Source organism: Ursus americanus, chromosome 27 (assembly GCF_024610735.1).
Source record: "Ursus americanus isolate L20-20 chromosome 27, mUrsAme1.1.p, whole genome shotgun sequence".
Classification (NCBI taxonomy): Eukaryota; Metazoa; Chordata; class Mammalia; order Carnivora; family Ursidae; genus Ursus; species Ursus americanus.
The window spans coordinates 38,410,218-38,436,840 of NC_142153.1; the positions used below are offsets into that span (position 1 = coordinate 38,410,218).

At 42.3% G+C, this 26,623-nt stretch overlaps 1 protein-coding gene across 3 annotated transcripts in view; it reads left to right on the forward strand.

Moving 5' to 3' along the window:
• The window catches only part of WWC2 (WW and C2 domain containing 2), a 200,383-nt gene that overhangs the window by 147,654 nt on the left and 26,106 nt on the right, over positions 1-26,623 (forward strand). For all 3 annotated transcript variants that reach the window (XM_045785842.2, XM_045785844.2, XM_045785843.2), the window contains exons 10-18: positions 2,155-2,244; positions 3,080-3,699; positions 7,133-7,262; positions 7,801-7,881; positions 7,979-8,065; positions 11,348-11,540; positions 13,322-13,486; positions 23,281-23,438; positions 25,272-25,470. In XM_045785842.2, the coding sequence (XP_045641798.2) occupies positions 2,155-2,244; positions 3,080-3,699; positions 7,133-7,262; positions 7,801-7,881; positions 7,979-8,065; positions 11,348-11,540; positions 13,322-13,486; positions 23,281-23,438; positions 25,272-25,470 (1,723 nt within the window). The remainder of the gene's footprint in view (positions 1-2,154; positions 2,245-3,079; positions 3,700-7,132; positions 7,263-7,800; positions 7,882-7,978; positions 8,066-11,347; positions 11,541-13,321; positions 13,487-23,280; positions 23,439-25,271; positions 25,471-26,623) is intronic.

Sequence of the window (26,623 nt, forward strand, 5' to 3'; positions counted from 1 at the left end):
AGAGCAGAGGAATGGATAGCGTGGATCAGTAGGACCAGCAGGAGAGGAATCTTCTAGGGGCCAGGTTGAGAAGATCCTTTCTCACCGTGGAAAAAGCTTGGAGAGATGGGGGTGCACCCTCTTGAAGGGGCTGATAACCCGAGCAATTTCTTCTAATCCCTGGTCCAGAGAAAGTTGGGGAGGACGCTTCATACAAAGGACACCTGGAATCTGGGGAAGACTTCTGGCTTCTGTGATTCCATCAGAGATGGGAATGGGGTGCTTGACCGAAGATGGCCACCCCACCGGTAGGGCTCCTGAGTGCCTTCATTATTCTTCTCCCGGTAAAGGGGCTATCTAGAGACATGGCCACCAGCCACGAGGGAGTGCTGGGAGGGGCTTCAGGCTTTTCAGGCAGCCTGGGCAGAAGAGGGAGAAGGAGCTGGTGCTTGCCTTCCAGGCGCTTAGGACGTAATTGGGGAGCAAGCAGACAAGAACAGGAAGAAGCTGGTCTCAGCAGTTCGAAGCCATAAAAGGGCCCTAGCAGTCGGCTGGAGGAGGACAGAATGGGGCCCATCGCTTGTGACCAAGACGGGGAAGGCTTTGGATTTTAAATGTCAGCATGAAACACACTAATGCCATACCGAAGCCTCCTTAATACACCAGAAAAGCCTTCATTTGTTTGTGCAGTATTTAGTGTTAAAACTTACTTCAAAAATGTTTCTCCTGTTTCAGAAGACATGGATTTTAGTAGATTTGGGGGCTTTCTCCAGACCTTTGCCTTCTAATTCAGTTAATCTAAATTGTATTAATTTTTTCCATGTTGAGTTTTTGTTTATATTTAAGAGATTAAAAAAATAGGGACTGTACTCCTTGTCAAAATACACCTTTGAAAGCTGGGAATTAAGAATTTATCAGGCTTTGAAGTACTAAACAAAAATGACAAGAAGTGCTTTTTTTATTTTAACATACGATGAAAATGTGTTGGTGACACATCAAAGAATAGATAGCTATAAATAAAATACGGGCATGGTTCCTTACTGCCTAAAACATACATTTCAAAGAGGTTAGAAATTAGGGAAATTTTATTTTTCTCCAAAGAAAAATAGCTAATTTTTCTCTCCCCACCTTGTAAGGCATGCTGAGGCTTTGAACAGGGAAGGTTTGTTTTGATGTCTGCAGAGCACTCTCACGCACAGCACTCCATTTGATCCCTTTAACAGCTTTAGCAGACAGACACAGTAGGATTTTAATCGCCGATTTGCAGATGAGAAAGCTGGGACCCTTGACTGAGTGACTTGTTTAAGGACACACGATTAGTCGCAGCAAATCCATCAGAAACCACGGTGGTTTTCTGGGTCCCATTCTGCAGTCCTTGACCACTCTGGATGGCCTCGTTCCGGGGATGTCTAAAGACCTTCAGAGGACAGAGACCGTAGGCTTGATATATTTTTTAATGACTTACTCACATACACAGTTCCCCAATACTCAAAATTTCTTTAAAAACTTGGTTGAATGTGGATGAAATTTCACAATAATCGGTGCGGGCAATGAGATGTGCTATATAGTAGGGAGAGAAATTACTTTTGTGTTTTTTCCTTGTTGAAACCGTTAAGCCCAAATGAGCTCACACTGGCAATATGGACTAATTTGTTTCTTAATCGCTGAAATTCTCATCAAAGTAAGATTGGAATTTTTGTCACTGAAAATCAGATTGGAAGAGTCCTTGTCAATTCCAGCACTTGGGATGGTCTTTCACGGTTCTCTGTTACTCCTGTCAGGCGTTTTAGTAACTTAAGCCCAAAGCCCAGGCCTGTAGAAGGATTCTGTAATCTTTGTCAGTGGTTTGTTGTTTTCCTGCTCGCTGTCTTTCCCTACCTCATGAGAGCACAAGGGTTTTGTTTTGTTTTTTTAAACCCATTTAAAAAAATTTTAGAATACCGAAATTTTTAAAATTCTCAGTAATGTTGTTTTGGGATAGATGTCCCTCTTCGCTTAGTGTGGCTATGCAGTCGAGCCCACTTTGCTGCTTGGCGGTGGTTCTGTTTTCCCTCCTGTCCATTCATTTGGGTTTCCCCCTCATGGTATGTAATGTTTGTATAATAATCTTTTCCTTCAGTTTCTGTGCTTTATTGTAATTACGTGGAAATAAATTCATTTATTTCTTTTTTCTAGATTGAAATTGGAAGAGCAAAGGAAAGAGCTCCTACAGAAACTTGAAGAAGCTACTAAATTAACTACTTATTTGCATTCACAACTCAAAAGGTAAGCCTGCTTGGTTCTTGAGGGCGAAGTTTTTCTTGACTGCATTCAGTCGTGTTTTGCTGCATCCTGGATTACTTTTCTCTTTATTTTCAACTATTTAAAAGTAAATAAAATAGTTATGCTCGTACAATTAAAACTTGGATGATCGAATTTAAAATTGCATGGATTTTTTTTTTCATGAACCCCAAGGTCATCAGCAGAAGATATTTTGGGAAGAAAATATAGTTTATATACTTTAGCTATGAATACATAGGAAATGACACATTTCTCCAGATCACCCTTTCTTTTAAGAAGGGAGGAGGAGGAAAGATTTGCCTTAAAATAGTTAGCTATGTGTCCACTCCTTCAGTCGCACACCCTGAGGGAGACGGGGCCTGGGTGAGACCTCTTTGTCTTCGTAAGCTCGCCTTTGCTCTCTCAGAATTACAAGCTTTGTTCTTTAGCCGTAGTAACCGCACTGACACTCTGTACTGTTCACACTATTTTCCCTCCCATATTATTAGATCGTGTACTTGCTGCTGGGTATCCGTGCGGGTAGATCGATCAGTAGGTATTCATCACTTTTTTTGTTTTTGTTTTTGCAAAAGGGACTCGATCTTTAGTCAGAATAGAATTGCTGTGTAGAGAGAGGCAGGTGAAAGTGTTCACGAGTCAACATGACAGTCAATAGGTGGTGTCGTAATAGCAGGTCCCGCCCCACCCTCTCATCCCCAGTCATCGTGCTGTTTGACGCCCCTGGGTTCCTTCCCTTCGGGGTCCAGAGGAGGCAGTGGGCACAGCGCTTGGGTTTTCTGTATCATACCCGTTTTCACAGCGAGTGCTCTTCTCCTCTCAGCCTCTCGGCCAGCACTCTGTCCATGTCGTCCGGGAGCAGCCTGGGCTCCCTGGCCTCCAGCCGGGGGTCTCTGAACACTTCCAGCAGAGGCTCGCTCAGCTCGCTCAGTTCCGGAGAGCTCTATTACACCAGTCAGAGCGACCAGGTGGACACGGATTATCAGTGCAAACTGGACCTCCTTCTGCAGGAGAAAGGCGGCTACGTTCCTTCTGGACCCATCACCACCATCCATGAAAACGAAGTGGTCAAGTCCCCCAGCCAGCCCGGCCAGAGCGGTCCCTGTGGGGCGGCAGCCGCAGCCACGGGCCACACTCCCCCCCGGACTGAGGCCCCCAAGTCTGTGACGTCCCTGTCCTCACGGTCCTCCCTCTCCTCCTTGTCCCCTCCCGGCTCTCCCTTGGTTCTAGAAGGCACGTTCCCCATGTCTGCTCACGACGTCCCTCTCCATCGGTTCACTGCCGACTTCGAAGACTGTGAATTGAGTAGCCATTTTTCAGACATCAGCCTCGGCGAAAGTCAGATCTTGCTGGATTCTCATTCAGGAGGAGTGTCCCAGTCTCTCTCAGAGGATAAAGACCTCGGCGAGTGTGCCCCGGAGCCTCTGTATGAAGGAACTACAGGTGAGCGAAAACCCTTGTTTTCAGCTCCTCCCTCTTCATTATTTTAAGAAGAATGGTAGGAGGGCTACTTTTCCACAGAGACCAATTGTGCTTCCCCCCCCCCCCCCCGCACTGCTTATTCATTTTGGCTTCATTTGAGAAGGAGTTTTTATTGATGTTCCTGGACTGCACACTTTTTTCTTTATCAGATAAAAATCGCCTTCGCTGCTTCATAGATTTAATCATGAAGTGTCTGTCCTGTTGTCCAGAAACCCTCTGTACAGTGGCAGCTGACTGGGGACATATCTTGTGACCATGCTTCATACTTCCACATAGACTCGGGCTCTGAAATAGCAAGGCAAAAGAAGAGGGCTTTCTTTTAAAAGTTGGCCTAAAACAGATTAAAACCAAGGCAATTAGCATACCAGCTAATTAGTACCAGGGTTCAATGTTTAGATTGCTCAGGGAATTCTATATAAATACAATTTTTGTTTCATGCCAGCCTCTCCCATTCTGCCTGAAGTGAGTCTGGAGAAGCCGGTTCCTATGTAGTAGTGTTATCCTGCCATCTTCTGGCCGCCTTACAAGTTGCAGCCCAGGAAAGCGTGTAGCCCGTGGAGCTCTCCCTGCTGCCTTTGTACGCAGACACAGAAGCAGAGGGCGCGTTTCGTTTTCTCTTTTTCTTAATATCTGTATCCCTTTGCAAGGCAGAAGCTTTCAGTATATTCGATGTGGTTGTAAAGAGAACAAGGTGGTACCCTTGCTGGCAGCTGACTGTAGCTGTGGTCTGAGGATGATGGTCTGTTTTGGGGGTAGCCTGAAACGAAATGTGAGATAATAGCTCCAAGGCTGGTCCCCAGGAGCCCCGTTCAGATCTGCGCATGTCGCTGTGTGTCCACAGCACAGAAGAGGCCAGGCCTCTTCAGAAGTATTTCCCTGCTGCTCTGAGAAGCCTTCTTATTTTGTATCTCTGGTCCGGAGAATTCTAAGTCTTAACTGACTGGCCAATTTCGATGTTTAAAGAGATAGACAAATCTACCGTGTGTGTGTGGTTTCCAGTACTGAAGCCTGAAACCCCGCCTGCCAGTGGCCTGGAGGACACGGGAGACATTTGTGTGGTCTGTGTGGTACTGCCCGGAAGAGGCCATAGCTACAAGTGACGTGTCAACAAAACCATCAACGTCAGAGAAAATAAGCAGAGGGGTGATATTTGCTTAGTGGCTCCAGGCGAGCAGAAACCAGCAGTGGGGCCTCCCTTCTGCCCCCAGGAAGCAGTGCTGTGTGTGGGGCCGGGTGGTGCTCTCTGCCCCTGGAGCCAGGCAAGCCTGCACCCTTACCTTGGTTCTAGCTAGCACGAGCACATTACCCAGGCTCTCAGCCTTGTTGTTTCTTTTTTTTTTTTTTTAATATTTTATTTATTTATTCAACAGAGATAGAGACAGCCAGTGAGAGAGGGAACACAAGCAGGGGGAGTAGGAGAGGAAGAAACAGGCTTATAGAGGAGGAGCCTGATGTGGGGCTCGATCCCGTAACACCGGGATCACGCCCTGAGCCAAAGGCAGACGCTTTAACCGCTGTGCCACCCAGGCGCCCCATCAGCCTTGTTGTTTCTTATCTGCAAAATGGGAATGATGGTGTCTCTACCTCGCAGGGTACTGGAGGATGGATGCCGGCACACAGCGAAAGCCTCTAACTGTGCCTGGCACTCAGTACTGAGTTCATGTAATTAGCACTATGTATGCGGATCAACAGTACAGACTGCACTAAGCCTGGTTCCTCCCTCAGACCACTGAAATTTATGGAAGTACAAAAGAAGCAGCAAGAGAAGAAAGTGTAGTGTTTTCTGTGCCATGCTTCTGTGCTCTGGACTTGAAGGATCTTGAACGTGTCAAAGCTGTTTTCACTCTTCGTGTATTTGGAGTGTTCTCTAGCAACCCCTTCTCAATGTTCAGTCAATTTGGAGGGGCCAGTCAGTGAGGCCGGCTGCTGGAGAATGGGGAGACCAGCGCCAGCGTCGCCCAGGGCCTGATCCCACTGGGTCCCTGGGCCTCTTTGCCTGGCTCTAGCCTTGTTCCTGCCACGGGTCTGCTGCTGTGCCTGGGAAGTCTGCCCAGAGCCCAGTGACTCCAAAGCTTGCATCTAGAGCTTTTACCTTTCAAACGCTTCTTGTATTAGAGAGCTGCTGTTAAAAAGTCACCCTAAAGGAATGCTATCCGAGAGCTTTATTTGGAAAGAGTATTGAGCGCCATGTGTGAAAACAACTAAAAGCATGTATTTAACCGTAAAGACTAATCCTCTTCAGGTCAGATCACCAGCACTCGGTCCATTCGAGTGTGTCTGACCTCCACGTGGGGGCGGGTGGCCCAGGGTCGAGACGCCGCTGGTCTCCCTCAGCACTCTGGAGTCTTCCGCAGGCAAAGTCAACTTCCTTTATGCACATCCCGCTCTCCGGCGCCAGTCCCCGCTGGAGGACAGAGACCACGTTGGAATGACTATGACGTCCTTCCAGTCAGTCTCTGTCATTGTCAAAGTCAATTTCAGCCGCCGTGGGTATTCCTGGGGGTAATCAATAAATCATGTCATCACCTTCACCCCTCACAAAGGGGGGTGGGCGGGGAGAGGCACTTCATCATCAAGGAGAAAGCATTCCCACTGCCAGAAATAAAAGGGAAAATGCAGCAATCAATCCTGTAATCTGAAGTCTTAAAACTTAAACATCTTAACAAGATGTAAAGTCACGACTCAGAAGGGGGGCGAAATGCATACCAATCCTGATCCCTGCTCACTCGCTGGAGGATGAAAGAACTCCGCAGGCTCGCTGCTTATTACACGGGTTCGGGCTCGCAGGTTTCAATGAATGCTCCTTGCTCACTGCAGGATGCAGTGTATGAATATGAGTTAGAGATAAAAGTTAAGTGGTAGTGGTGCTAAAGATTCAGTAGCACAAAGTTGTTTTTTTTCCTAATGGTATTAGCTGGTGAGAAATTCTATAAGTCAAAGACTTTTCTTTTTCTTTACCTTCTGTTAGCGTGGTAGCACAGGAGATGTAGGATATGGCGTGTGGAGAGAAGGAGAGAGCAAAAGAGGCGGAAACCTTTCTTGCCATTGAGTAGCGAGATGCTGTCTCTTAGAGAAATATCTTTAATAGTTGAGGGACGCAGCTCGCTCCTTGCAGCCGAGCAGATAACTGCAGTGAATCCCTAACAGAGAGAGGCAAGAGATGGATGGGAATGTATGTCATGTGTCCCTTTCCTTCAAATATATAACCGGCATCCCAGGGACCTCTGTAACGTGGTGCCTTGAACGGGCCCCATCTGTTGACTCCAGTAGTAACATCTTCGATTCTCAGATGCAAATTCTTTGCATTTCTCATAACCAAACCATGTGTGTATTTTTATACTTAACTTTTCCTAATAATAAATCCTAATTAGTGCGATCACTCTCCCCTCCCTAGATGTGGAAAAATCATTACCAAAAAGACGAGTGATGCAGCTGCTCGGGGAGAAGACTGCCTGCGTGTCGGCTGCCGTGTCTGATGAGTCTGTGGCTGGAGACAGTGGGGTCTACGAAGCTTTCGTGAAACAGTAAGGACTCGCAGGAATGCTTTTCGGTTACACCGTCTCTCCTCCTAGCCGTGCGTGTGGGCTCTAGCCTGTGAGCGTCCAGTCTTTGCAGTGGAAGGGCGATAGGCGTTAAAGAAATGGTGGGCCTGAAAATTTCAGTGTAACAAACACATCCCATCTGACCCGCTTGGAGACTTAAAACCTAATTTTGATGAGAATGTTGGAGTTGCTGGCCACTACCTGTTTGGCACATGAATCTTCTCATGTGTATTTCTGAAAGCCTGGAATGTGTCTCGGGGTGTGGGGTACCCCAGGGAGGCTCAGAAAAGTCAGGCGTCAGGAAGTCTGTCCACTAATGGCTCAGGGGCAGACTCCTCTTGAAAAGGTGAAGAAAGATCTAAAAGAGTGAGTTTTCACTGGGGTCAGGTCCCCTGGGCCTGGAGGAGTCCTGTTAATTCAGGTTTTCATTCAGAATCAGTAATTGGCAAAGAGTAACCATTAACAGTCAGTACCCCTGTTTATAAATGGTTCACCTCCGCCCCTGTTGCCCTGTCCCTAGGCCTAGTGAAGTTGAAGATGTTCCCTACAGTGAAGGGGATGTCGCCATCGTGGAGACTGCCCAGGTGCAGATCGGCCTCAGGTAAGGGAGCGCACACGGAGGGGGACAGTTCTAGAACTCGGTGCTGGGGCGAGTGGCCTGTGCTCTTTCCCTGTTTCATCAGCTTCTCTTTTGACAGATATGATGCAAAAAGGTCCAGTTTCATGGTGATTTTAGCACAACTCCGAAATCTTCATGCCTTCTTGATACCTCATACTTCAAAAGTGTAAGTAAAATTAGCGAAGAACTGAACATTGTTCATATATGATAAATTGTACACCGTAATTGAGCAGTTCATCTGGATGAAGATGGAAAAGACATAGCAGGGCTGATCAAATCTGAATCCACAGTGGATAAAATGAAAAGAAAAGGAGAATGTGCAAAAAGCATATTAGATTTTGATCCCTATTCAACCAATTCATTATTAAGCATAAGAACCAAGATTTTTTTCATCTTCCTTTACAACCAGAAATTCTGTGTTATGCTATGTTGGGGTCTGATTCTTTTAATTTAATTAAAATACTTATTGTTGCCTAATTATGGCTGCTGTTGGTTTGAAGTAATTTTCTGATCTTTTACATGAAAACATAGTGATTAAATTTCATTTATCAATACAACTTTGCCAAACACCATATCATGCTGTACGTAAGAGTATCATTCCTTAGCGTCGAGCATTGACTTCCCTGTGACCATTAACTTCTTAAAGTTACTTCATTTTAAGTGATGTCATAATGCTATGTAGCCTGTTGCTTGGGGACTCTCTCTGGACAGGTATCTCCAGCGATCTTCGCCACCATTCACATTCTCTGGAGTCAGACTTTCGGGGCCTCTCTTAAAGGTCCATGGCTAGAGAGCACTAGAAAGAAGCCAGATTTCAACTTAGCACCTCTGACTTCAAATTCAGAATCTCTGTGTGTAGCCCCGCACTTAATAATATGTTCAGTCTGCCAGTGTAAAGGCTTGGAATAAAAAAGAGCTGTTGAGGGGTGACCCCCGAGACTCTGTACCCAGCCAGGTGGATGTTTTCCTTAGTGATAGTGTATATTTCTAAATGAGAAGGACATTTAATAGAGTACATGTAAGAGTTCTGGATGTTTTCCCTGTGGGTTTACATTTCAGTTCACATCCGATTACTCTTATTGTCAGAGGAAAGAAACTTCATCTAAATAAAAATAGAGGCCACATGGGGATTATTCAGTAGACAGCAGAAGACTAGAGCCAGTGGATGTCTGTGTATTGTCGGTCATCAAAGCTAGAGTGGAATAGGATTCCAGGAGGGGAGTGGGCTGCAAGATCTCCTGAAGTCAAGGTGTGCATCAAGGGGCAAGGGGTGTCCGCATTAAATAGGGAGACCAAAAGGAGGGAAGGCTTCCTGGGGAATGTCTGTGTCACCCCAGAGAGCCTGTTTCCCGAGACCGAGATTAGGAAGGCCAGTCAGTAGTATTCAGGGAAGACTGGCTTGACATTATTTGTGACTTCTCCTTACCAGTAAATAGGCTGAGATGTTGGAGCACTGGCAGCCTTTTCATTTCAGTGCGGCGTATCTAGGGGAAGACCGTTCCATCAGGGATTGAACCTATGAGCAAGGAGAGCCATCCCACAAATCCAGGGGAAAACTGTAGAAGTCCCCTAGAACACGCACCTTCTTTAACCTCGTGCTGTGAGGGCAGGCCTCCTCGACTGTGTCGCTGCCAAGCCAATCACGGTCGCTCTCACTTTCCTCTGGGAAGTCACAAGGTGCCCCTGAGGTAGGGTGACAACCAGCACAGTTCAGGACCAATGGCAGTCCTCAGGCAGTGCGTGCAGCGGGCTCTTCTGCCCCCAGCTCGTGGGCAGTTACTCGTCTGACTGGTCTGCACCTTCCTGACATGTCTAGTGCTGTGTTCTTAAGCCCCTGCAGGAAAGCCTTGGTCTAAGTAATGACCCTGCCAAAAATGAAAGATCTTAAAATAGTTCCCCCCCCCCCCCACAAACTTCAAAATTTACTCTCTGGTTATTAATTACACCAGGCAGACCTCATGTTCCAGCTGGCTGGCAGCAGGCACGGTGTTTTTGTAGTGGCTGCTGACTCCAGTGTGGAGAGACCCCACCTACAGCAGAATGAAAGGAAAAGCACCCCTACCTTCTTTCCCCGGTGCCGTTGGCTCTTAACCGTGTCACACTGTTCTTCAGGTGGAAACATCTCGGAGTCACAGACGTGGTTCAGCCACTGGTACAGAGGAAAACTGAGGTCTGGAGAAGCAGAAAATTGCTTCCCTCCATTCCAGCTCTGCAATGTACTTCCCCTCCTGGCTTTCGAAAACAGATTTCCTCTGCCGAATCTCCAGCCTTACCAGCAGCAGCCCAAGGCCCCCTAGTCCCCTAAGGCTGATCTCCATCATCAGTTTTTATGTTCTAATAATTCTGTAATTATCCATAATCCATCACCAATTTTATGTTATGATATAAAATACAGAAATAATAGGATGTCCCTCCATCCTGCCTGTGAATTTACAGTTTTCCTAATTGGAGAAAGACGTCTTTTAGAATCGGAATTAGATCAGCCCGAATTAGGGGGGAGGGATTTAATGGGCGTTCTCTTTCTGGGATTTTTTTGTTGTTAAGATTATTTATTTATTTATTTATTTATTTATTTATTTATTTATTTATGTGACAGAGATAGACAACCAGCGAGAGAGGGAACACAAGCAGGGGGCGTGGGAGAGGAAGAAGCAGGCTCCCAGCGGAGGAGCCTGATGTGGGACTCGATCCCGGAACGCCGGGATCACGCCCTGAGCCGAAGGCAGACGCCTAACGACTGCGCTACCCAGGCGCCCCTCTTTCTGGGATTTAAAAGAAAACCTCGTGCCATTTCTAAGAATTGCAAATCCTTATAGAACGTGTGCTTAGAAAAATCACCTGCAAGTAATATTAGAAGTTCTGTTCTTCTGTAACTCTTCCTCTGAATTTTACAAAGCATAAGCCTAGAAACAGTTGTTCCTGAAACTTCTGTGATGCTCTACAATAATGTTTGTGAGTTTGCTTCACAATATGCTGGAAAACCGTTCCTCACTAGTAGGGTCGTGTATCCCACTCCTGGGAAATGATCGCCAGCATCCCTTGCTGAATACTGGAGGGTGAGGATTCTTTGGGACAAAGCTTGCTAAGCATGATCCCATCTTCCCAGGCTCAGAAAACTGTATTTTGGAATTGGCTGTACCCGGGCAGGTGGGACGTTCAGTTCATCTGCTCCGTGGGTTTTTTCCTCCCGTTCTCTTCCCCGTCATATCTTCGCCGCAGCCCTGTGGAGAGTGGCAGGCTCAGGGGCACCATCAGCATGAGTGGGTGAGGAACAGAGGCTCTGTGCCGCGGAGCGCAGACGGGCCCATCATGGCAGCAAAGCTCTGGGTTGATAATGAACTCCATGGTCCCCTGTGTTTCTCTCTTTTGCAGATGATTTCAGACGACAGCTGTGAATCTGGTGTAATTGAAGTACCTGTGAAATCCATTTTACTCTTGTTCTTTGCAGATATTTTAGGGTTGCTCTGCTTCCCTCCTCGACGGATGTCAGCTGTCTGTTTCGAACAAAAGTCCATCCAGCCACAGAATCCATCTTATTCAATGATATGTTCAGAGTGGCCATTTCCCAAACAGCCTTACAGCAGAAGACGCTGAGAGTAGATCTTTGCTCTGTTAGTAAGCACCGAAGCGAAGAATGCCTGGTAGGTCATTTCAGAGTTCCCGTCCCCACAGAAGACCCATGGTTGGGGTTTGCTGAAAAGAACTCTCTCGTTGCCACTTCGCCAGCCCTGATCCCACCGTACATCTGCCCAGCGCCTCGGGCACAGCCAGCGGTGGTTCCATTTTTTTATCTGAAGTAGTGATTTCTGGTTTTCATTCTCTTATTCAAGACCTTTCAAATCTGCTTATTAATTGTGATTTCCTATAAAATCTATCTCCCGTTCTACCCTTGACCTCTGTCAAGATGATCGCTCCGGAGCATGCTTATTATTCCCAACATGAGTCTTGTGCTGGGTGTTCTGTATACATTATCTCATTGAATCCTCGTGACAGTCTCAGGGAAAAGGTATGAGTACCCCTATTTTCAGATAAAGGACTGCTAAGTGAGGTAATGTGTCCAGGGTCACACCGCTAGTGAATGATGGAGCCAGATATCCAAAAGACATCCCACACGTAATTCACTGTTTTAAGTTTAAATTAAGCAGGAGACTGAGTATACAGTCCCTTTATTATATTCTCCCCAGCCATGGTATCATAGCTTCTAGGAAGACCTAAATGTTGCTATTTAGAGGAATATGATGTTTAAATGCTAACGAAAGAGACTTCATGTATAAGTAATGATGAGTTTAACACACCATTGTACATAATAACCAGAATACCATTACATACTAGAAAAGTGACACAAGGTGTTCAAATGCAGGTGTCGAGGGGGTGCCCATGTGTCCAGACAACAGCAAGGGTTTCTGGTTGAACTTTTCTCTGTGGTACGATAGGAAACCCAAAAACATGCTTCATGATGAACAAAGTTTACAAGGGTGATAGATTTCTTTTTTTTTTTTTTTTTAAGATTTTATTTATTTATTTGACCCAGAGAGAGAGAGCACACACACAAGCAGGCAGAGTAGCAGGCAGAGGGAGAAGCAGGCTCTCTGCTGAGCAAGGAGCCTGACACAGGGCTCAATCCCAGGACCCTGGGATCATGACCTGAGCCGAAGGCAGTCGCTTAACCAACTGAGCCATCCAGGCACCCCAGGGTGATAGATTTCTTATGAGTATTTCCTTTTCTTTATATGAAAAAAATATTTGATAATATTACCTGACAATAAAAAAAGAAGCAAAGATAGCAGACTCATTAGGCTCTCAGATTACTACAATAGATATGTGTGTCAAAAGCTCCTTAAAGTTAGTAAATATGTTAATTAATAGCCTTTTAAAAAATGGCACAGTTTAATTAGATTCTGACTCATATGTGTCATTTGCTGGAATATAAAAACGTTTTTTGACATTCAGCTAATCCAAAGAAAAATTTTGCTATCTGGTCTCGAATTCAAGAACCACAGTAGAGTTTTTATTTGTTTTTGAATCTTACACTGGATAATGGGTTTTTGTGAGTAATAATCAAATGACTCTTACAGCGTATTGTAAGAGGTATTATGATTTATGCTTAGTCGTTAATTTTTTAATTAATTTTTTGACTTTTTGTTAAAAAATACAAAAAGTTGCATGCTTAGTCATTAGGTTTTAGCAAAATAGCATCTCACAAAATAATCCTAGGGTTGGCTTCTAGATTGGGGTTATTTCTTACTCAGCCACACCCTCAGGTTTAAAAAAAAAATCCACCAATGCTTTATGTCATGAGTATTGCATTTTTTTAACCCTAAAACAGACTTGCCCAATAATCTTAATTATGTGAGAGGAAGCAAATATGAATTTAAACATTTTATTTTCTCTTCTCCCCCCCCCCCCCCTTCATTTCACATAGGCTGGAACTCAGATCAGTCTGGCTGATTTACCATTTTCCAACGAGATTTTCACTCTGTGGTATAACCTGCTTCCCTCCAAGCAAATGTCTCGCAAAAAGAATGACGAAGAAAACGAGGACTCCGTATTCCAACCAAATCAGCCGTTAATACATACTAGAGACTTGGTGAGTCTGGATTGGAGTAAATAGGCATCATGCCTAAAGGAGATAATGTGGAATGCTGGCGTACCGGCGTGTTCCTGCTGACTTTCACTACCCTTCCTTCCCAAGCTTACCCCTTCCTCCCAGCTTCCTAACAATGATGAAGCAGAAAGAAAGATAATTTCCAGCTGCCTTTCGAGTATAGTTTATAAAAGAATCACTCATTTCTGCTCACACTTCCTTCCATCGGAATAAACTGATGTGGAGTCTTAGCTGGGTTAGATGACCATGGAAAACCTTTTGCTTTAAATTTATACTTTCCTATGTTGTGTTCACATCTTTGATTCCACTGTCAGGTTATACGTCAGGAACTCGCATCATTCACAGCTGTTCAATTATGAGGCTAATGAGTGTCTTAGTTTCTATTTGTTACATCAATGAAGTGATAAATATTTTCTATTAAGAAGTTTGTTGTAACCAACAGTCATCCACATTCAGCACCTCAAAAAATTTCCGGAGAGGCATTTTGGGAGGCCGTTCATCACTGACTTGGCATCTGTGAATATTGTTACCAAGTTCATTTTCGGTTATCCGTGAGGAAGGAGTTTACCAAGCACAAGTCAGATAATTATTGATCATCTCCTGTGTGCCAGAAACGACAGTGGATGTCGTGGTAGGTGGTGAAAGGGAAGCAGGCGTGCTGGTCAAGCTTGTATCACACGCCCCGGTTTGTGGCCGACACTATAAGGCGCGCAGGATGATGACATAGGACTTGGACCCTGGAGAGTGCTGATGTGATGGTCACACAGTGGGTAAATGTCGGTAACAGCTTGGTGTGGTGTAATTCACATACCATACAGTTCCTCCACTGAAAGCCTACAGTTCACCCATCTGAAGGGCACAGTTAGTGGTTTTTAGTGTATTCGCGGAGTTGGGCCACCATCGTCTAGTATTCAAACATTGTGGTCATCCCAGAAAGAAGCCCTGTACCCATTAGCAGTGGCTCCTGTTCTCCCGAAGGCCTTTCCCCCGAGGCAACCACTCATCTTTCTATCTCTATAAATTTGCTGACTATGGACATTTCACATAATGGAATAATACTTCTTTTACTTAGCATCATGTTTTCAGGGTATATCCATAGTCTAGCATGTATTAGTAGCCCATTCCTTATATTTCCAGATAATACTCCATTATATGGACATATCACCTTTTATCTGCTCATCAGTGGGTAGGCATTTGGGCTGTTTCTGCTTTTTGACTATTATTACTATTGCTGCTGTGAACATTTGTATAAGGGTTTGTTTGGACATACGTTTTCATTTCTCTTTGGTGTTTGTACCTAGGAGTGGACCTGCTGGGTCGTGTGGTAGCTCTGTGGTTTAGCATTCTGAGGAACTGACAAGCTGTCTTCCACAGTGGGTGTACCATTTTACATTCTCACCAGCAATGTACGAGGGCTCCTGTCATCCCAGCTCTTGCCACATGTCATTGGTCTGTCTTTTTGATTTTAGCCATGCCGTGTGGTGTGAGGTGCTATCTCATTGTGGTTTTGATTTATAATTACCTAATAACTAATGATATTGAGCACGTTTTCATGGACTTACTAGCCATGAGTATATTTTTAAATTTTTTTGAGAACTGTCTATTTGCATCCTTCGTGTTTTAAATGGGTCCTTTTTTTTTTTTTTTTTTAAAGATTTTATTTATTTATTCGACAGGGATAGAGACAGCCAGCCAGAGAGGGAACACAAGCAGGGGGAGTGGGAGAGGAAGAAGCAGGCTCATAGTGGAGGAGCCTGACGTGGGGCTCGATCCCGTAACGCCGGGATCACGCCCTGAGCCGAAGGCAGACGCTTAACCGCTGTGCCACCCAGGCGCCCCTTTAAATGGGTTCTTATCTCTTTATTATTTTACTTGATTATTCTATCTTTATTATTATATTATTATGAGAGTTCCTCATATATTCTTAATACAAGTCCCTTATCCAATAAATGACTTGCAGATATTTTCTTTCATTCTATGAGTTTCTTTTCACTTTCTTGATGGCTTTGTTTGCAGTACAAAATTTTAGAATTTTAATAAAAGTCCAGATTGTCTGTTTCTTTCTTACATTACTTGTGCAGTTGGTGTCATATCTAGGAAGACTTTGCCCAACCGAACATAATAAAGATTAACTCCTGTGTTTCTTTTCTTCTGAGAGTTTTTAAGTTTAGTCTTATTTTCAGATCTCCGATCCATTTGAGTTGTTCTTTATGTGTGAAATAAGGAGTAGGTCCAATCTCATTTTCTTGTAGGTAAGTATGCAATTGTTCCCAGTACCACTTAGTTGAAAACACTATGCTATTCTAGTCTTTCCCCACTGAATTATCTTGGCACCCTTTCTTAAAGTCAGTTTACCGCAAGTGTGATCATTTATATTTCTGAACTCTAAATTCTGTTCTATTAATCTGTATGTCTGTATTTGTGCCAAAATCACACTACCGTGATGACTGTAGCTTTGTAGTTATTTTGAAATAAGAACATGTGAGTCATCCAGCTTTGTTTTTCTTTTTTAAGATGGTTTGCGCTATTTGGGTCCCTTGCATTTCCATATGAATTTTAGTTATTTTGTCAATTTCTGCAAAAAAAAGGCAACTAGGATTTTTATATAGATTTCCTTGAGTCTGTAGTTCAATTTGGAGGGTATTGTCATCTTAGCAGCTTTAAGTCTTCTGATCATGAATATGGGATATCTTCCCATTTATTTGGGTCTTCATTAACTTCTTTGAAAAAATGTATTACCATCTTCAGAGCCCAAAATTCACTTCTTTTGTCAATTTTATTCTTTTGGGTGCTGTTGTAAATAGAACTATTTTCTTAATTTCATTTTCAGAGTATTCATTGCACAATTGATTTTTGACTACTTGTCTTACATCCTGCAATCTTACTGAACAGGTTTATTACGTCAAATCGTTTTTTCGTGGATTCCCTAGCATTTCCTATATGTAAGATCGTATCTTCTGCAAATAGAGTTGGTCTTTTTTCTTTCTTCTTTCCAATTGCTTTTTATTTCTTTTTCTTGCCCCTCCATCCTGGCTAGAACTTCCATTATATCGCAAGAAGTGATGAGAGCAGATACCCTTGTCATGGATGTGATCTTAGGGGGAAATTTTCAGTTTTTCACCATTACGTATGATTTCGGCTGTGGTTTGTTGTAGTTGTTCAAGTTGAGGGAAATCTGTTTCCTAGTTTGTTAAGTGTTTTATTGTAAAGGCTGTGGATTTAACCAATGCTTTTCTGCATCTATTGAGATGACATGTGGTTTTTATCCTTTATTCTGTTTATATGGTTTATTGATTTTCAGATGTCAAACCAACCTCGCGTTCCTAGGATAAATCCCACTTGGTCATGGTGTATAATCCTTTTTATGTTACTAGATTCAGTTTTCTAGTATTTTGTTGAGAACTTTTTTTGTCCGTATTCACAGTTTTTTCCCGATGTCTTTGTCTAGTTTTGACATCAGAGTAATTTTGGCCTCAGGGAATGAGTTAGGAAGTATTCCCTCATCATCTGTCTTTTGGAAGAGTTTGAGAAGAATTGGCATGAATTCTTCTTTAAATGTTTGGTAGAATTCGGCAGGGAAGCCTTCTGGGTTTGGACTTTGTGGGGAGATTTTTGTTTACTAATTCAGTCTCTTACTTGTTATACGTCTACTCACAATTTTGTTATAATGTCACTTCGAGTAGTTTGTGTCTTTCCGGAATGTGTTCATTTTATCTAGGTTGTCTGACTTGTTGGCAAACAGTTGTTTGTAGTAACCCTTATAATTCATTTTATGTCTGTAGAGTTGAGAGTGGTAGTCCCTCTTTGGCTCCTGATTTCAGTAATTTGAGCTTTTTCTCTATTTTTCTTGGTCGTTTAGCTAAAGGTTTTTACTTCTTTGAATCTTTTCAAAGAATCACCTTTTGGTTTCACTGATCTTCTCTAATATTTCTCTATTTGCTATTTCATGAATTTCTACTCTGTTGTTGTTGTTATTATTATTATTATTATTATTATTATTTAGAGAGGGACAGGGAGGAGGGCAGAGGGAGAGGGAAAAAGAGAATCTTAAGCAGGCTCTGGCCCAGCATGGAGCCTGACACAGGACTCAATCTGACAACCCTGAGATTTTTTTTTTTTTTTTTTTGAGAGAGAGAGAGAGGGAGTAGTCTTATTTCCTTCCTTCTAATTACTTTAGGTTTACTCTTTCTCCATTTTCTTTTTCTTTTTCTTTTTTTCTTTTTATTTATTCGACAGAGATAGAGACAGCCAGCGAGAGAGGGAACACAAGCAGGGGGAGTGGGAGAGGAAGAAGCAGGCTCATAGTGGAGGAGCCTGATGTGGGACTCGATCCCAGAATGCCGGGATCACGCCCTGAGCCGAAGGCAGATGCTTAACCACTGTGCCACCCAGGCGCCCCTTTCTCCATTTTCTTAAGATAGAAGGTTAGGTTATAGAGCTGAGATCTTCTGCTTTGACACAGGCACTCCTAGCTGTAAATTTCTTGCTGAGCACTGCTGGGGCACCATCTTACCGACTCTGGTGTGTTTGAATTTTCATTCATCTCTTCAGTATTTTCTGATTTTCCTTGTGACTTCTTTGACTTATTGGTTTTTTAGGAATGTGTTAATTTTCACATCTTTGTTACTTCTTATGATTTCCTTGTGTTACTGATTACTGATTTCATTACAGTGTGGTCAGAGAACATACTTTGTATGATTTCAGTCCTTTTAAGTTTACTAAGGCTTGTTTTATGGCCTAGCATATGCTGCCATTCCTGGAGAATGTTCCAGGTGCCCTTGAGAAGAATGTGTTCTCTGCTCTTACTGGGTGAGTATTCTACAGGTGTTTCTTAGGTTCACAGTGTTGTTACATGTATATATACATTTTTATTGCACTTCTTATCTTATTCTAATCTCACTTTAACTTGTTTCTTTTCTGGAGAGGAGTGATGGAGAGATTTATCTCAAAGTATACAAATGCAGTGTGAATTTTCCAATGAATTTTCAGAAAGTCAACACACACAAAGCTACCACCCAGGGTATAGTGCATTACCAGCACCCCAGAGTCCTCCCTTGTGCCCCATCTTGTCATTACCACTGTCCCCTAAAGGCAATCTCTATTCTGACCTCTGTCTTTGAACTTTACATAATGGAATCATTCAGTATATGTTCTTTTATGCCTGGCATCTTGTATTCAGCATTATGCTTGTGCAAGTCGTCTGTGTTGTTTCGTGTAATTGTAGTTCATCCGTGCTCAGTGTTGTGTGGTAGATAATTGTATCATTATATCACACTTTCTTTGTTCATTCTGCTATTGATGGACATTTGAGTTTCTAATTTGGGAGCTATGATGAGTAGTGCTGCTATTAGCATCTCGTACATGTCTTTATCTTCTTTCATTTTAGCTGTTGCAATAGATACATAGTACTCTCCTGTTTTTTTGTGTTTCCCTGATTATAGTCTTTAATTGCCAGATGGATGTCATCTTTTGTGAAATGTCTGTTCAAGATTTTGCCCATTTTTCTATCGGATTCTCTTTTTTTGTTAGCAGTTCTTAATTTTAGACTGGAGTGTTTTGTCCAATATGTTTTTTGCAAATATCTTTTCCTATTCTGTGGCTTGCCTTTTCATTTTCTTAATGTTGGCTTTTGGTGACTGGAAGTATACTCAGGTTTAATGTAGTTTTCTTTATCAATTTTTCCCTGTATGCTTAGTGCTTTGCTTTGCTATTTAAGAAGTGTTTGCCTACCCCAGGATCATGAGAATGGTTTACTGTATTGTCTTATAAAGGCCTTCTTGCCTTACCTTTCACGTTTAGATCTACAGTTCATCTGAAATTATTTTTTGTGTAAGGTGTGAGGTAGGAGTCAAGATTCCTTTTTATCCATGTGATAGTTCATTGATCCAGCATCATTTGTTGAAAAAATTTTCTTTCCCAGTTGCATCACAATGTTATTTTTGTCATGAGTCCAATGGCCTGCATATGTGGGAGTCTGTTCGTGGATATTCTGTTGGCTTAGTTGTCTATATCTGTAGATACTATACTTTTTTCAAAGTGAGGGCTTTCAATAATTCGTCATTTAGAATGATTTTTGAGGCTATTTATAGATAATCGCTATCAGATTAAAGAAGTTTCTTGCTCTTTCTAGTTTGCTAAGACTTTTTATTATGCATGGATATTGAATTTTATGAAACATTTTTACTGTTTACTTACCTCTTAAATTGATTACACAGTTGTTCTCTTTTATTCTCTTAATGTGGCGGATTATGCATTGATTGACTTTTGAATGTTAAACCACCCTTGGATTCCTAGAATAGGACAGACTTTATTATGGTGTATCTTATATGTGTTTTTATATACGTTGCTGCATTTGATTTCTTGATTTTGTGTTTGGGTTATTTTTCATTTATGTTCGTGAAAGAGATTAGTCCTTTGTTTTCTTTTTTTGTAATGTCATTTTTTTGATATCAAGGTTTTACAGGCTTCATAATATAAGTTAAAAAGCATTCCTTTTTTACTCTCTGCAGAAGGTTTTTGTAAGATGGGTGTCATATCTTCCTTAAATATTTGGAAGAATTCCCAAGAAAATTCACCAGCCTCGCCTGTAATTTTCTTTGTGAAAAGCAGCCTTTCTCAACTGAGGCTCTGCAAAAAAAGAAGTAAGCACTATAAAAAATGTTTCCAATGACTACTTTCTTATTTCTCCCAAGGATGACACATAACTTATACCATTCTAGATGTTAACGTTTTGTTTTGTTTTAATATAATGATGTTGGAGGTCATTAGGCTTAATTCTCATGGAATTCCAGTTGAAAAGGGCTGGTGGATTGTTTTTTAATTACAGATTCAATTTCTTTATTAGGTATAGGACTAGTCCAACTTTCTGTACTTGCATTCACTTTAGTAAAAGTAGTATTTTCCATAGGGTTTGTCTGTTTTATCTATATTACCAAAATTCTGGCAAAGTTATTCATGATACCTTCTTATTTTCATATATGCAAAGCCTTTGCTATGTTCTCTGTTTTGTTTCTGACATGGGTAATTTTTACCATTTCTGTTTTTTTCTCACTCTTGCTAGGAACTCGTCAGGTTTTTTATTTTATTCAAAGAAACAACTTTTGTCCTCGTTGATTTTTTTCTATTTACATATGTGTTTTTTATTTTGTTAATTCTGCTCCTTTCTTTATTATTTCCTTTCTTCTACTTTCTTTAGCTTTAATTTGCTGTACTTTTTTTTACTTCTTGAGATAGATCATTGTTTAGCAACCTTCTTTTCCAATATATGCATTTAGGGCTAAAAAATTATTTTTGAGCACAGCTTTGGCTGCTTTTCACAAGTTTGATAATATGAGATTATTAAAATATCATTGAATGTAAAATAGTTTATAATTTCTATTGTAACTTCTTTTTTGATCTGTGAGGTTTTTTTAGAAGTATATTTACTTAATTCCCAAACAATGGTGTTTTCTAGTTATCTTTTTATTATCGATTTCTGGCTGTATTTCACTGTTTTCAAGAACAGAGTACATACTATTCAATCATGCAGAATATTGAGACTTGCTTTATGGCTTAGCACACGGTCAGTTTTGGTAAAAGTTCTGTGTGTTGACAAGAACGCATTCTGCAGGTCAAGTTTGTTGATTTTGTCCTTCAAATCTTCCACATTTACTAATTTTTCAGTTCACGTATTTTACCAGTTGTTGAGAGGTATATTAAAATCCTCCAACTTACGATTATAGATGTCTGGTTCTCCTTTTATTTTGTTAGTCTTTGCTTTCTGAATTTTCTGTCTCTATTCTTAGGTAAATATAAATTTAGCACTGTGTTGTGTCTTTCTGTTCAACTGGCCCTTTTATTGTTATAAAATATCCCTCTTTATCTGTTCTAATACCTCTTGTTTTAAAATCTGTTTGTCTGGTATTCATAAAGGTATCTCAGCCCCTTTTTGGTTAGTGTTTTCACGGTTTTATCTTTTTCTAGCCTTTTACTTTCAACACGTCTGAATTCTCTGATTTAAAGCATTTCACTTGTAAGCAGTATATAGTGGGTTTTGGATTATTATCCAGTCTTAAAATCTTTACCTTCTAATGAAATATTTATTTCATTTACATTTAATGCTATTAGTGATATATTTGGGTTTGACTCTATTGTCTTACTGTTTGTTTTCTGGAAGTACTGTCTCTGTTCCTTATTTTCCTTCTTTTGGATTAGTCAAGCATTTTCAAATTTTCATTTTCCCTCCTATTAGATCACTGGTAACACAGTCTTTTATTTTTTGCTGTGTCCCCGGTGATTACAACGTGCATCCTTGCGTTTTTAGATGCTACCTTAAATTCATGCTTTTACTTTTTCCCAGGCAGTCTAAGAATTTTAAAAGACTTTATCAATTCCCTTTCCTCCTTCCGTGAAATTATTGGTCATGTATTTTAGGTACGTATGTTCTAAACCCCACAAGGTAGGATTGTTTTATTGACAGTCAGTATTCGTGTAGATTTCCCCACATCTTTACCCTTCCTGGTGTAGTTCATTTCTTTCTGCATTCCTGTGCTTCCATTTGGGTCATTCTCCTTCCGCTTGAAGAACTCCCTCTGGTATTTCTTCTAGTGCAGCTCTGGCAGTGTCTTTATTTCCACTTGTGAAGAACTTGTTTTCTGCATATTCAGAATTCCAGGTGGGCAGGCAGTTAATTCTCTGAACACACTGAAGATACCGTGTTGTTGTCATCTGGTTTCCATTGATTCTGTTGAGCTGCAGCAGAATGGTTGATCCTTCGAAAGTAATGCCTCTTTTTTTTTCACTGTTTATAAGATTTTTCTCTCTTTCTTTGATTTTTAGCAGTCTCACTCTGATGCGCTAATGCGGTGGTCTTTCTGTATACATTAGTTCAATTCTCCATCATTGCGTCAGTTTTCTTGAACATCTTAGCTGTAACAACTTAAATTCCTTCTCTGAATAACTGTAGTGTAGGGATCACCTGTAGAGCTGCCTCTTTCTATCTCTTGCTGTTCTTGACCTTCAGTCCTTGGGTCCTGTTTCCAGTGGTTGCTGGCCATTAGGTATGAAGAACGACAGAGGCTCTGGCTGATACCTTCCTCCAGAGAGGATTTAATATTCTTCCAGAAGGCAAGTTACAGATCGCCTGGATCACTTGGAGGACCTGAGTTCCAATTTTCCTCTCACTAGGAAAAAAAAAAAAGACCCGGGACCATAAGGAAACTGAAGCATCTGTTTCCTGTTTTAGCCTCCTCACAGCTGGGTTTTGTTTAGTTTCTCACCTCTTGCTTTCACATATGCTGCTAGGAACGGCAAACAACGCAACAAGAATATTGTGCAGAATGCTGGGCTCGCTACCGTTCCTTTCTCTGGCCCCTCGCACGCTGACTGCCCTTCAGCGCAGTGTTCATCTTTGCATCTTACCGAGATTGCCGCTGTTCCGTGCAGCCGCGGTTCTAGCCTGTGCGCCTCACCGCGAGAGCTGACACACGTCCCCAAGGGAGAAGAGCAGCAGTGATGTCGCTTCACCTCCTTGCATTTCTCTTCTCCCTGGGATCTTGGCCTCTAGTGCTGATTGCCTGTGTTGCTCTTTGATTGCTTTAAAACAGCTGGAGGTTGGTTGGTTTGCTTGTTGCTTTTTGTTTTATTTTATTCAGCTTTCGTATTTGTTCTCAACAGGAGGATTGGGTCCCGTACAACCTTCCTTTTCACAGCTGGAAGCTTACCTCCCCATCTGATGAGTTTATCAGTCATTTCTCAAAATAGATGATGTTCATTGCCATATGGCTTCTGTTCCCCAGGATGCAGTGTCAGCCTTACTTGTAAGAACATCAGCCGAGCTGTTGGCTGTGAAACAGGAATTAGCCCAGGAAGAAGAAGAAGAAGAAGAAGAAGAAGAAGAAGAAGAAGAACCACCACCAGGGCAGGAAGAAGAGCAAAGAGGTCCAGATGGAGATTGGTAAAACCGTTGTTTCCTTTGCTCTCTGGGAGCTCAAAGAGGATGTGTTTAGTTTTCTTATAAGAAACTTTCGGGGGACCCTTTATAGGTTCAGATCTTACCCTGGAATTTGGGAAGCAGTGCCATGCCAGGGAGCCGCTACTAAAGGAAAGACCCTCTCCGGTCATGAGAGATTGAAGAAGGCAGCCGTGCAGTTGCGGGCAGCCTCAGGGTTAGCACAGGAAGGGAGTTCTTTGTTCCTGCTTCCTGAAGTTCTGACACTCTTTCCGGAGCTGTTTTAAGTCTTAAAATACCTGTTTTGAAAGGTGTGGTCGTGTATTGTTAATTCACACATAAATTTAAAAACGTGCTTTCTTTTTCTTTAAACTACCAAGAAGTACCATCGTACCATTTAGCTTCCGGCTCATCAGAACACACATTCTAGAAAACCGCGTCTGAGGCGTCACTCTATTTGTTTCCACGTCCATCTTCTTTTCCTGCCCCCTCCTCATTCTCCACCCCCCACCCTTTAAAAAACAAAGGTTACTCTAGCTTTTGTCTAGATTCACATACATGTGAAGAACTGTCTTTCCTGGTTTTTTTAAAACAAATTTTAGTGAATGCGTCAGTTTTTAGAGTATATATGTAAAATTATGTGGATTGATTTTAATGTGTATGTAGTTGCTTATACTGATATGTTTGAACTACTGTTAACACATGTATAGCATGCATGCATGCGTGCGCACGTGTGTGTGTTTATAAAACTTGTTACAAGCTAACAGTGACAAGATATGTCATCAATAACAAACTCTTGGACATTTGGAAGGAACAGCTTACATCAGTGATGCAAAAAAGTACAGATATACTTCGTCCTTATCAGACATCCTTTACAATGGTTATGAATCAGAGTAGTGCAAAAGTAATAGAGTGATCATAAAGTTCATCGTGGTATTTTTAAATACTAAGGCTTCTTTGTGTTTGTAAAATACAATTCGTTTCATATACATTTCAAAAAATACACTTGGTCTGTAGCACAAAGGAATTTATGGCTCGCAGAATTCATTGCTAGCTCCCCCGTGCTCACTGCATGACTAGGCGTTTAATTACTGGCATGTGCCAATTTGTCAGGTTACCAATCACAATTATAACTCAACTTTGAGTTATCAGTGGAAGAAGTGTTTCCGTTCTAAGGACATGAAACTCGACAAAGCATGAATATTCTAAGCCATGCGGGTACTATGGCGTTCCTCTCCAGGCAGTTTATACGCACTATAAACCGAATGTGCATTGCCGTGGCTTTTGTTAAAGACAAGATCGTGTGGCATTAGGATTCTTGTTACATCAGTAGTAAAACTCCCTTTACACAGGGTTTTACCCTGCTAGCCTGTAAGCACAGTTGACAATGGACATATTTTTTTTTAAGATTTTATTTTTCTGTAAATTCTGACTGAGCCAGCCAAGTACCCGGATAATGAAGATTTCTGGTGCTTATGTCTTTACTCGTTTTTAGCAGAGTCACTCCATCCTGTTGTATGATTAATTTTACAATAAATAACTGATGTCAAGTCACATTATAGTGAGTTTGTTAAATGGCAAAGTTAAATTTCGTATGTGATTTTCAGAGTATTTCTGTTTTACTGTCTTAGAATGAGGTCAGATTTCATTCATTTAACTTTCTAGGACCGAAGTATGGGGATTTTGCCGCATATTGCGAGAGACTCACATGGCGGTTGTCTCTTTCGTGAGCACTTGAGCCACAGTTCGGGTCCCGGGTGCGAGCCACATTCACCGCGCTGCCGGGGCGCACACCTGCCTGCCTTAGGACCTGTTTCCTCTTGTCTTGTCGCCCCGCAGGCTGACCATGCTGCGCGAGGCCTCTGACGAAATCGCGGCTGAACAAGAGGCCGACGTGAAGTTGCCAGAGGGCAGTAGCTGTGCAGGAGACTTGTGCTCGTGCCCGAGCGCGCCCGAGGTGGAGGAGGACGCGGGCAGGACAGACAGCAGCTGTGCCGAAGACCGCGGGCCTGAGCCGCCAGCCGGGCCGTGCGCGCTGGTGAGGACCCGCGGGCTCTGTGGGCACTGCACAGGCCAACTCTGGCTCCGGTGCTGATCCCGTCTTGATTTTGTGCCAAAGCGGGTCCTGAGAGGCGTTTGTGGAAGTAGGCTGTGAGAGGCAGTGGAAATGCTGTAAAATTTGTAAATGGGCCCCAAATATTCATTCTTCGCTTAAATTTTATGTAAGAAGATGAATAGTGCTCTTTAGATCTCTATAAATGTCCTCGGAATATTTATTAAAAGCATTTCCAGAATGACAACCAGATTCCAGGATGACTACTTAATTGTGTTAAGATTCCTCAAAGTTTATTTCCATTTCTTACCCGAAGTAAACGTTTAAAGTTCCTCTTGGTTGAGGGGGTTCTGCTAGGAGTCGGCTCTGGAAGGTGGCAGGTGACAGGTTCCCGGCGGGCACCAGCCAAGCTATGCAGCGGTAACTTCGCTAGTCGAACGAGAGACGTGTTGGTGGAGGCTGCATCCCCGCGGGGAGGAAACATTTTCAGCTTGGAGGATGCTCTCAAACTTGTGATATTGGTAATGGGGTCTAGGAAATTCCAGTTCTTTCTTCCTGGGCAAAATAGTATCGTTCCCTGACCGAAGACGTCCTTCGACAGAGGAGCAAACCAGCACGAGGCAGGTCGGAACTCTTTTATACACATAAGATCAACAATAAACATCTGCCTGTGCCCAGAGAGTTTGTGTTTTGAGAAACTTCTGTTTTTACTTATATTTTATTTCTCGTGACATTTACAAAGAGACGGTAGAAATCCAAACTCAGCTTCACAGCATTGCTATTTTCAAATACATACAATTGCCTATTCTATGTGCAACTGACTTTGTAATATATTTTCATTTTCTTGTATGTAATTACTTCCATCGTTATTCTGAAAAAAAAAAAAAAAAACAACTAATCGCAATGTTGAGCAGCGTTTAATGATGAAGTATTCCTGGTAAGATTCTCCACAATATCACAGTTACTGTCTGTAAACCTCAGCCTTCGTCGTGTGGGTCTGATGTGTTAGAGGTGACCTGTCCTCCCCATGGCAGGTCACTTCCTAGCTCAGTGGGGAACCCTCTCCCCGGGCTCCCATCCAGAGTGACACCTCTCTGTCCCAAGTGGCCCCAGTGCTGGGTGCAGCTCTGTTGTGAGA